The sequence below is a fragment of the Diorhabda sublineata genome, chromosome 3 (assembly GCF_026230105.1).
Source record: "Diorhabda sublineata isolate icDioSubl1.1 chromosome 3, icDioSubl1.1, whole genome shotgun sequence".
Classification (NCBI taxonomy): Eukaryota; Metazoa; Arthropoda; class Insecta; order Coleoptera; family Chrysomelidae; genus Diorhabda; species Diorhabda sublineata.
Window position 1 is genome coordinate 34,057,918 of NC_079476.1, and position 12,013 is coordinate 34,069,930.

Below are 12,013 nucleotides of genomic sequence, written 5' to 3' on the forward strand. Positions count from 1 at the left end.
TTCACAAAATTTGAATATATCTATAGATATTTATCATTTGTAATCACTAAATTAGAAAGTGTTATATTTAATGTGATTATTGAGAATGCTTCATATTTTCTTCTCTAGTATTGCACTTTGAAATTTAGAATTGTCAAAAAGACATATTTGTTCAGTTGACAGTACATGTTACCGTAAAAATTTTCAAAATGTCTCGTAAAAAGTGTAAAATACGATTTCATTCCCTCAAGAGTTTTTCAGTATTTTTTCTCTTTGTTATTTCTCTCGTACTATTAAATATTTTAACTGATAAATCAATTTCCGTCTATTTTTAAAGTAAACCTTGAACACCCGATTCCTGTATTTGTTTTATTTTGTTATATTATAATTGGATTTAACTTCCTAAATCTATTTCTTATATTTACCTACACAAATATTTTTTGATGGAATTTATACAATGTTTTCAACTATTTACATAAATCCTAAAAAAACCAATCGAATCTTAAAAGATATTTATTAAATTTACATAGTAAAATTGATATTGGTATAGAGATATATTAGGGTAGTTTTTAAAATTGTTAAATAATTTGATTTAATATACTGACCCCGCATACGGGGCGTGTAAGATATTAACCCTTAACTGCATCGCGTATCGTATATGGTACATCGCATTTATAGTACAGCTACTGACATCTGTCGACTTATATAAGAATTTCTTTGTATTGTACGGCTGAGACAAAATGTATTAGAAGATAATATAAAATTTTACCATCATTTATTTATATGACAGAAGATTTATAACCTTAAATGTGCACAATTACGTATGTTGTAATATACTGTGCTGTGTAAAATCATAAAAATGAATATCAAAAATTATTTTTCTGGTATTTGAGGTATGTAGATTAGTTTTATTTATTTAGTTTTACCGTTTATTATCAAGAAATTTCTTATTTACGTGATATCGCATTTGATACATAATGCAATGCAGTTATATAAAAATGTATGGATATATTTACAATAAAAATTCTATATTATAAAATTTTCTTGTCTTTAGATGGAACACCATATAAATTTCGTAGACGTAAAGGACGGAAAAACGCCCTAGGAGAGAAAAATGTGTGTCGCTTATTAGATATGCCTTACGGGAGTGAAGATGAATTATCACAATCCATGAACGATTCAGATGAGGAAATGATTGAAATTTCAGATAAAGTTGTATTCGAAAAACATGATGAATCCAAAATCGAATAGAAGATTACACTTCAAAGGTTCCGGCTGACTTGTCTAGCACTTCAAAAGCTTCAAATTGTTTTTCTAGCACTTCGAAAGTTACAGCTGACGTTCGTAGCACGTCAAAAATTCCATTTGATTTCACTAGCATTTCTAAGTACTCAGATGAGGTTTCCGACGATGCTGTATAAAAAAATTCTGCAAAACAAAAATCCAATATTCCTCTAAAATCACTTATTACTTTAAAATCAATTCCTTGGAGAAAATTCGTTGGAGAAAAGGATCTTTGATAATTTTAGACGATTATAAAAAATTTAAAGGAAAATCAAATATTCCGAATGGTTTGTTATAGTTACATATAATAAACATATAATTTTTTCAAATACTTTTGATGATGATGATTTAATGAATCTAATACTACAACAGTCTATATTATATTTAGTACAAAAAGACCTTAATAAACCGTCAAAACTTTCCCTAAATTCCCTGTAAAAATACATAGGAATTCTTATTTTTTTATCTGTGGCATGTGTTTCGTGCATTAGAGATCTCTGGAACCCGATCTTGGGTAACGATATGGTGAAATAACTATGGGAATCAACAAGTTTGAGGCCATTCGTTCCATTCTTCATTTCAACGATAACACTAACAATTCACAAGCTAACGATTCTACTACAAATAAACTGCTCAAATTGCGTCCTATCATAGACCATGTGAATAATAAATTTTCTAGTGTACCCATGATTGAGAGTCTTTCTGTTGATGAACAAATTTGTGCAACTAAAATAAAATATTCGTTACGACAATACAATCCTCGAAAACCCAAAAAATAAGGCTACAAATAATTGGAATTGTACTCGGACAAGAAAACGTAATTATTGATGGAGAGACAGATGTAGGAGCAAATTCTAATATTGTTAATCGTTTGATTAGAGGTATCCCAGAAAATTGTCGATATACCGTATATTTTGACAATTATTATACCTCCCTACCCCTCATGGCTGAGCTGAAGAAGGGGGGTATTTTTGCATTGCCGATGACTAAAGTATGACAACAAGTGCAAGGGGGACTGTAAAAGAATTTGTAACAGAATATGACTGTTATCCGTCTCTTGTTCATTGGAACGACCACAGTCTTGTGTGTTTGGGATCCTCTTGTGGAACCCATTGACACAATACGCAGGTATGTCCGAAATAAAAAACAATATGTGAACATTCCCTGTCCAAAAATGATCAAAGTTTAATCAGACCCATAGGTGTTGTGTGAAAAGTAAAAAATGGTATTTTCGCTTATTCCACCACTTGCTTGATTTGTGCGTTGTCAATTCTTGGGTTCTTTTTAACAGAATAAACAGCATAAACGGCAAAACAACAATATCTCAGAAACAATTTCGAATAGATTTAGCATATTCCCTGTGTAAAATTGGAAGGAGTGACGTGGTTGACCTGCCAGCGCTCAAATTAGAAGAAGATCTGCCCCTAGACCAACAACAGTTGTTCGTACTGATGGATTTGAGCATTGGCCACGATTTGAAGAAAAAAGAAATAAATGCAAATATGATAGCTATAAAGTATTGACTATTGTCATCTGCAGGAAATGTAGACTGAATTTTTGTATAAACAAAAAAGAAATTGTCTTTTGAGTTTCATCATGAAAACTAAGAGGTTATTTCGCAGTGTTATTTGAAACATAAATAAATTTTGAATAGAACTTTGTTGAGTGTTAGTCCCATATTTAATTTTAATTTTTTTGTGATTAAGACGTTTATTGAAAAGCAAGGTACAAAAATATACATTATATCACACAAGAGTGTTTTTATACATTTTTTATCACAGTGTGAAGGTGTGTAGATATAAAAAACGAATAAATAACAGTTAATACATATAAAAATAAAAGGAAATCCGTAGTTCACAGTATTATGGTTCTTCGTATTGCCTCGTCACGTCAACATGATCGACATAGATGTCTCGTGACCATTTAATTGTGTCGCTTATCATTAGTCTTCGCATTAGTGCTGGAGATGTTTAGTGTTTGAAGAATGGCCTCGTTGTTTCGATCCCATGATCCTAGCGCACCCACAATAAATATTTCTACATTGACACTGTACCCCTTCTCCGCAATCTGAATTGCTAGGTTCTCGTACTTGCGCAGCTTCTCTTCACGTTTGGTAGCGATCCTTTGCATCCGGTTCTCGAGGGTACCGCGACGTCAATAATAGTGATTTTGTGGCTAATATCGTCTTTAATCAATATGTCAGAGTCCCTGCTCCCTGCTGCAATAACCAACCTATTTTGTATATAGTTGAGGCGAAGTTGGCGTGCGGCTGAGCGCATTCCGCAGTGGTTGAGTACGTGTGGTATGATTTCTTTCTCATACCCGTATCTTCTGCACTTCTTGTTGCCGTGTATTCATATCTTGCAAGCATTTGGAGGTAGCACCCCCAGTCGTGCTCTATGTATGAAATGCCAGTCCCAGAGGCGCGTATTTCTGCCTGTTATATATACCTTTCCTGGTCCGGTTTGGAATTTTAGTAATTTGGAGTAGTGGTTTATGTGTCTTTGAACTCAGTCAGAGGCCGAGAAGCGATTAATAGAATAAAAAATTCATAATCAAAAGTGAAAAAACTTGCCCTTTTTTTATAACATTTTATTTCATCCCTACATTTGAAGCAGCAACTTCTAGACATAAATAGGTTATGGATGTAGCCAGTGAGTAGTGAATAATTATTGTAAATACACTTATACAATACAACTCATAAGAAACTCATTTCTGATACAAATCGTTAACCAGTTTGCATAATCTTTCTATTTGAATGGAGATGTACAGACAGGGCAACTGGTTGCTAACCAACCGGCAACGTGTTGGCAATCGGTTTAAAGAACCTCGACTAGTGGTGCATTCCACTAAGACACGTCGCCTGTAATACTCTTTTCCGCGTTCCACAGCGACTACTATAGTTTTATCGCGACGAAAACTTCACTCATGACTAACGCTATCGACAATCCTATTCAAGAGGTGGGTCAAAGTGAGCAAAGTTTTCAAAACTCATGCAACACAGATTGCAACCATGGGAATCTATCTCATTATTTGATGCGGGAATTATTGAAAGGATATTATGAGTAACATAATTTCTAAAGCTTTTGCTTCATTTTTTCTGTTTTGCAATTTGTTATTATTTACCCCAGCGCGCAAAACGGTTCTTAATCCATTCCACTTTAGTTTATTGTAACGCTCTGGACTAAGTGGAACGGGAATTTCCTTGGTCGTGATCGTCGTAAGGGCTTATTGGAATGCACCATTGTTGATTCGCCGGCAACAGGGATCACTCGCCTCTCAAAGGTTTCAATGGACGAAGGTTATTTTGTTATCAATCTGATCACGACAACACGAGTTTTTTACTTCAACAGGTTGATTCAAGTAAAATTACTTGTTTATTTTTTTTGTTTCTTGGTCTTGCACATACTGCTCTAGGTGGGAAATAAAACTAAAGATATTTTAATAATACTTTTATTTCACGATGTGTTCAAAAATATGTTTTAGTATGATCCAGTTCGGCTGTTGTGTAGTCTTGTAATTAAGATAACTAAAATTGCTAACAACCATTCAATTTATAACAATATCCTATCTAATATATACAAATACATAAATAATAATTCACCTTAATAAAGGTATATTTCAAATTTTCACGTAAAATATTAACAAATCCAAAATCATTCAATTTCAATAATAATTAGAAACCGAAAACAAAAATCTTTCTTCCTTTTAAGTGCCTGCAAAAATATTTGTAATATTGTAAACCTTAGACTTTATATAATTTGTTTTTACAAGTTGTAACTCATATTGATTGGATATTAGACGTTTTAGCTAAAAATTTGATTGAAAAAAATTAAATAAAATGATTTCTTTTTTGTCAATATTCATCAATTTTGTAGAATAATTTCATTAAGTACATGCCTTTATTAAAATAAACGTTTAGACCAATTACTTTAAATTGACAATTTAACTAGATATCGGCTCGCGAACAGTCTTTACTAGAAACTTAACATATTATATTACAACAAAAAAAAATAATAAATTATGTGAAACAATCTCATAATATTGCTACTAAATATAACAAAACAATATTAGTTGCGAAAAACCTTCCAACTACAAACGAAATAAGAATATTTTGCTACTTTTGACGTTGTATCGTTTCCTAGATAAATAAAATAATAGTTAAAATCAACGTATTGACCTATATAATTAACAATATATATGGGGCTTTTAGCATACAACTTTTTTTTTAAAAAAAAGGGACACATGAAAAAAGGGAGTTTTGAGGACCTATCATTTTACTCAAAGTTCATTTAACAGAATAACATCTCATAGATAATTAACATGTTGCTGTAAATGGCAGCTATAGAGTGAACATTTTGATTAATAAAAAAAGGATCTGTGTAAGTAAGAAGTGTACTAACGCACATATTTGTAATGGCTAATGTAACTATGAGTAAATTACGATTGTAACCACGGAGTTTTTTCAGGAAAAAAGTAGCTAAATGTGATCATTTTCACTTTTAATCATACAACTTCTGTTTAATTTCATCTGGCAACCATCCATAAACAAATGAAAAAAAAAGTTTCTGAGAACGATAATTAAATAGATAAATCATCGTTGATACAAATTTTTTAAAATAAGGACTTGCTAAGCTAAAAAAGGAACATATATGGGCCTAAAATAAAAAAGGCATTTTTAGGAACCTCACTAAAAGCCCTGAATACAATTTAACCTTTTCACTGCGACGCTCTCCTATAGTCGAGCAGGTAAAGCTTTCCCGGCGTGCAACGGTCACATTGCGGACCACCCCTAAAGTCGGGTGAAAGATCTAACATTTAAATAAAATAAGCTCATAAACGCATTCTAATGGACAACCCTTTAAAAGTTTTAGAAATCCTCACAAGTTGCAAATCACTTCAGTTACAAAATAACATTTTCTGTTATGAACGTTTATAATCAAATTGATTCATTATATTTTTGAATTGAATTTAAGCCCAATTTAATTGTTCATATTAAACGCATCAAGAATTCCGCCGAAATACCGAGATGGAAAGATACTTATCATATGAAGTAAGTTTAGGTGGGAGAGGGCAGCTCACAGTACCCAGTCGGTTCTCCCCATGAAGCAGTGAAAAAGTTAAAAAATAGACCTTACGTGATATCACAAACAGTGCATTAGAACTCCAATACCATAAAATTTAAACAAAATAGCTGATAAGCTCGCTAAAGCGGGGGCAGACAAGCCCTTCATGGGACCCGAACACTTCTGTAGTATCAGCTACAGAACCATGGAAAAAGCACTGGAAATTCCTCATAAATATGAAAATAAAAAACTCAATAGAAAATAATTGACAAAAGTTTCTACAATAACAAAATCACCAGAACAAAGTAAGCTAATCCACCACGATAAAGGGATTATTTGGAAGTCACTGGGGTAATGATGCCGGTTCTAATATTCCAAGAATACCGAATTCATGGTGTTTGATACCAACCAGCACAATATTTTAGTTTCTATTTGAAAGTGTAGTTATAATTGATGCTTTTTGACTGTGAATATCGAAAATATTCAAATCTTTCATTGTCCAATATTAGTATGCATTTCTTCTTCTCCATTTTTATGGATTCTATTACAAATATTTACATTTTTTAATTTCTAGAAGATGTATTTTTAAGAGCAAGAAACAAAGCGTTTTGTAGAAATATGGGCTGAAATTGAGAGCTACGATAATACGCAGAGTTATTGTAGAAAATTGTTGTGTATAAAAAAATATTTTAATTTTTTATATCTACCTATAAACTGTCTACTAAGTTTATATTTTATTTAACGCTATTAAGCACTATTTAATTGTTCATAATAGTTTAGACAGATTTATTAATTTGTAGTTTCTGACAAACTGAATTTGGGGTATGATTGATATAACTCATCTTCAAGGTAGAAAGTTTCGAGTCTTAACCACGCAATCCAATATTGAACAATTTATTTTTGATTAAACTAAGAATTAAGCAACAACGTACAAGTATTAACAAAATACTCCCTTCTACCCTTCTCCAACCACGGTGATGCTAACTTAAGAGTATTTCTGCCTAAGATTAAAAAAATTATACTTATAGCTGTAATAACACATATTATTTCTGTGTGTCTTATAAACAAATAAGACAGGCATTCTAACATAACTATTTCACTACAATTCCTTCAAATATTATCTTCTACAGCGGCAAAATCGGTTTTAGCTTCTAAAATAATTGAAAAATTAGATTTTCAGCAAAATCAGTAATAGTGAAATCATGAATCCGTTTATCTAATTATATAATCAAGGACTAATTTGAAATCCTTACAAACTTATTATCAAACGATGATGACAAATAAAGGATATCCTGTTTATAATAAACGCCAATTAAACTAATTTATAAAAATGTATTGTCTCTATAGATAGCAACCATTAGAAATATCATAAAATTCTCGGCATAAACACTCTTAATAATATAAAATAGATTTATTCTTATATACAGAAAACAGAATATACGAAAAAAGCGAATATATAAATAAAATATTACATAAAATCTTACACGATAGGTTTAATTCAATATATACAAGAAAAAAAATACAAAATACTTTATACACAATTGTGCCATATGCTAAATCTGTTATTAAAAAAACTGCCAGTAGAATCAAGTTGGGCCTAATACAAATCTTTCAATGATTAGTTAATACTCATATACACAATTCTCTGTTGTATTACTACTATACATACTCAACAATCCATTTAAAAATAATATAACTTTCAGGAGGCGTACATTCTATTTATTTCATGTTTATATCGTTCTTGGATGTCTTTCCTCTTCAATTTGAATGCGGCAGTTACAAGACCCATATCTGGCGACCAAACTTCTGTTACTAATTTAACTGCAGCGGGAATTTCGAATTTTGCAAGTTTATCTGCAAAAAAATATCTAGTAGTAACATCTACGTTAACGAGAAATAATTAAATTGATCAGTTGTAACACAAATTGGGAAAACAGAATGTATTTCAAGCCTATTCGAGAATTTTTCATAACGGAAAGGAAGTAGAAGAGATATCAAACAAGTGTACAAGAGTTGCATCAAGGAATCGACCAACTGATAAGAAACATTTTGGGAAGAACAGTGGTTACCAAATGATTGGAACAAACTGTAATATGCCCTAAAAGAAAGGGGATAAGACCTGTTGCAAGAACTACAGTGGCATAGCACTACAGCAAGAGAGCACAAATTTAGAGAAAGGGAATTAGAAGAAAAGGTAGGCGAAAAAGAAATGAATATGAAATTTATATACTGGTAAGGATTATATACGGGAATATTAACAAAATAAAAATCATAGTATTAATTTATTATACTTACTTCTCTTTCCATGTTCTGCTAGTTCTTGGACAACAGCCCTTTCTAAAGTTTCATCTTTGCATAATTCTTCGAATGATTTTTCTGAGATACCCTTTTTAGCAGCAAGATCTTTTAATTGGTGTTGATTGGGCACGACCAGAGCGACGCAGTAATCTTTGCTTGATTCTCCATAAACACAAATATTATCTACTAATGGACATGTTTTCATTTCTGCTTCTACTTTACCAAGTGATACGTATTCTCCTGCTTGTAATTTTACCAAATCCTTTTTACGATCTGAAACAACAGATGATAATAAATTAGTGAAACGTGAAAATAAGGTATGGAAGTTGAATATTGAACTAATTTTGTAATTTTTATTCTTCTAAATAATAATAAGCCTCTAGGAATGCCAATTGTAAAGGAAACAATGTTGAAGCTTTCATGAATGAAACTAAAATCATGATAATAAAAGAAAAAGAAAAAAATAGTTGAATAGAAAATGAAACATTATGAGAAAAGAAGATAAACCTATTGAATGAGAAACAACTTTCAAAACCTGCAAAGTGCTGAATGTGAACAAACCCAAGAAAATTTGATTGGACGTAACAACGAAAAATTTTATTCAGGAACACAGAGATGAGCTAATATTAAATAATGATAAACTGACAAATTTGATCACCAATATTCATGGTTCAAGTAGTCCAATCAGCACACAAAGAAATTATACCACAGATTTTAAGTCTCCTATTGATATACTGAAAAAGTGTATCTCCAAATCGCGAATAAATCCCTGTAAATTCGCATAACCAAGATAAGAAAACGATTACGAAGATACATATCAGAAGGCCCTATTGACTCCAGTCGTCACAACCATTATGTTATCATCATACTACAACGGAATTTGAATGGTTATTATTCACACTATGAAATGTTGAAAAAAATTTCATCTAATTACAAACCAAACACTATGTGTTTACAGAATACACATAAAGATAGTAATGTACATTAGCTGCATGGGCAGGGCAAGAAAAAAAGTTGAGAGAAGGAATTGGGAACAAGAAAGGTCACAAGATTGAGATGGTTTCAGGATACTTATCATTCACTCTATGACTTCTCAAACTAAATGAATTTAAAGAATATAACCAAACTAACATACATTTACTAAATAAATAAATAGTTTTTGGTTAGTTACCAATTATTTTAAGTACGCCATCTTCATGAATTTCGCCAATGTCACCTGTCCTAAACCACCTTGTGCCATCTTGTTCGAAAAAGTCTTCTTTTGATTTTTCCGGTAATTTGTAATAACCTGCACTAATATTTTCACCTCCTATGACTATTTCCCCACGAGGAAAAGGTTTGTCCGTCACTCGGTAATTACCTTCTTCCCAGTTTATCAATTTAATATCACAAACAGTACATGTAGCACCAACTCTTCCGAAAGACATGTCATACACTGTAATAAAAAGAAAAAATTGAAAACAAACTTTTCAGCTGAGGAATTTTTCGAGACACGATGATATTGAAAATAGTCCTCATTTTTCTACTCAATATATTAAAGAATTAAATGTTTCTTCATTATCGATTTTTACAGTTGCTTCTTCTTCTAGTGTCCTGTATACAATTTTAATAGAGTAAGTCTATACAAATGTTCCATTATCTTACACTTATCACCTTATCTAGCATATTATTTCAAATTGTCGTCAAGTTTATTCACAACCCATTCACCAATGGATTTCTCATGGATGGTTTCTAACTCAATATGACATATACATCCATGATTCCTTAATTTAACAATTGATATGGCTATGCTTGAATTTAGCTACCAAACTGCTTCCATTTTTATAGAAACATTGAATGTTTACAGTTCAAAATGGATGTTAAAAAATTATTGATTCCAAAAACAATTCCTTACTTTTAATTTGTAAAGGTTTCAATTTGTTAGTATTTCTCATTTTTTTGTTTGCAAAGAAACTTTTTCCAGGTAAGTCTACCGAGTGTATTAAATAACACTAATTTAAATGTATTGATCACATCGTTTAACTTTATTATGACTCAAATAATGACCAGTGGGTTTTAAATAGAAATAAATATAAATAAATAAAAATATACACTGAGATTTCTGATTTTCGTTTCACAGAAAAGGATTTTTGATTTAAGCTTGAAATTCGAAAACGATATAAATTTGACCCTCTTTTTATAAGTTATAACCAGTATTGAATAAATTTTACTTACAATCCTGCACACAGGCACATGAAGTAGTTTCAGTAAGTCCATAACCTTGAATTATAACAACGCACATACAAGTACCAATTTGTTCGTGTGTTTCAGCTGATAATGGAGCACCACCAGAAATCATCAACCTCATATTGCCACCAACTATTTTCGAAATTGGTTTAAAAACAATTCTGAAAACAGACCATACATATAACAGAATATTCAATTATCCCAGCCCCTAAGATGACATACAAATGATTAATAATTAACAGTGTATGACCTTGAAGTCTTAATTTTCCCATTTACAAAATATATATTTCAAACTTGAGTATAATCAAACTTTCTAAGCTCTATTTTCTTCTTCTTTCCTTACTTTCTTCATTATGCCTCTCCACTCGTTTCTGTCCTCTGTTCTTTCTCCCCACTCAGTTATTTCTACTCGTCTCGATTTTCTTTTCAGCCTGCCTCTTCTTCTTCCGATTCCTCCTCCATTCATTTGTACTTTCTTGACAATTATTTTGAGTGCATTCATTCTGTATACATGCCTCAACCCCCTGACTCTTTAGGCTCTGACTACTTGAGTAATATTAGGCCTGTTATATATTTCTTTTAGCTCAATATTCGTTTTTTTTTTCTCTTCGAATCGTTCAATTTCACGCTCCCAGTATTTTTCTGAACACTTTTTTCTGCCAGATTTTCAATTTTTCAGGAGGTTAGTATCCAGGACTTACAACCATACAGTACATTAGACTTAATAATTTTTTGTCCAATGGTTTCAGAATATATTTCAGAGCCCCCATTGTTCTACAACCCTTTGATATACTATTTTCTAGCTCTTTTGTCTAATCATCCATATTCATTGTCAGCACTCCTAGATAAGAGAAGGACTCAACTCTTTCCGTGGCGATTCTTCCTTTGTCGTTTATACTAATAAATTTTTTGAACCAGGATTCCAGGAGGGGTAAATTTGTTAATACAAATAAATATTATTTTCAAGTACCTACTTGTCAATTAATGGAGTTTTGTATCCACGTTTTTTCCAAGTAGTTTTATATTCATAGGCAAATTTGAATATTATTTTCTTCAAGTTGCTACTGTTACTAAGTTTTTCTTGAATAGTCTTAGATATCCTGTCCAGAATTAGCTGCAAAGAAAACACATATTATTAACAGCATATCATTAGAAGTATT

At 31.5% G+C, this 12,013-nt stretch overlaps 1 protein-coding gene and 1 long non-coding RNA gene across 7 annotated transcripts in view; one reads left to right on the top strand and one right to left on the bottom strand.

The window, feature by feature from the left end:
• The first annotated feature begins 677 nt into the window (after positions 1-677).
• LOC130441638 (uncharacterized) lies at positions 678-2,342 on the top strand. Its single transcript, XR_008909632.1, has 2 exons — positions 678-872; positions 1,034-2,342. It is a non-coding gene; the product is annotated as an uncharacterized LOC130441638 (long non-coding RNA).
• Positions 2,343-4,700: 2,358 nt separating this feature from the next.
• Positions 4,701-12,013, bottom strand: part of LOC130441035 (long-chain-fatty-acid--CoA ligase 4) — a 46,344-nt gene continuing 39,031 nt past the window's right edge. For all 6 annotated transcript variants that reach the window (XM_056774514.1, XM_056774512.1, XM_056774510.1 and 3 more), the window contains 5 exons: positions 11,828-11,967; positions 10,842-11,014; positions 9,799-10,062; positions 8,625-8,900; positions 4,701-8,183 (listed from right to left, as the gene is read on the bottom strand). In XM_056774514.1, the coding sequence (XP_056630492.1) occupies positions 8,029-8,183; positions 8,625-8,900; positions 9,799-10,062; positions 10,842-11,014; positions 11,828-11,967 (1,008 nt within the window). In that variant the 3' untranslated portion in view covers positions 4,701-8,028. The remainder of the gene's footprint in view (positions 8,184-8,624; positions 8,901-9,798; positions 10,063-10,841; positions 11,015-11,827; positions 11,968-12,013) is intronic.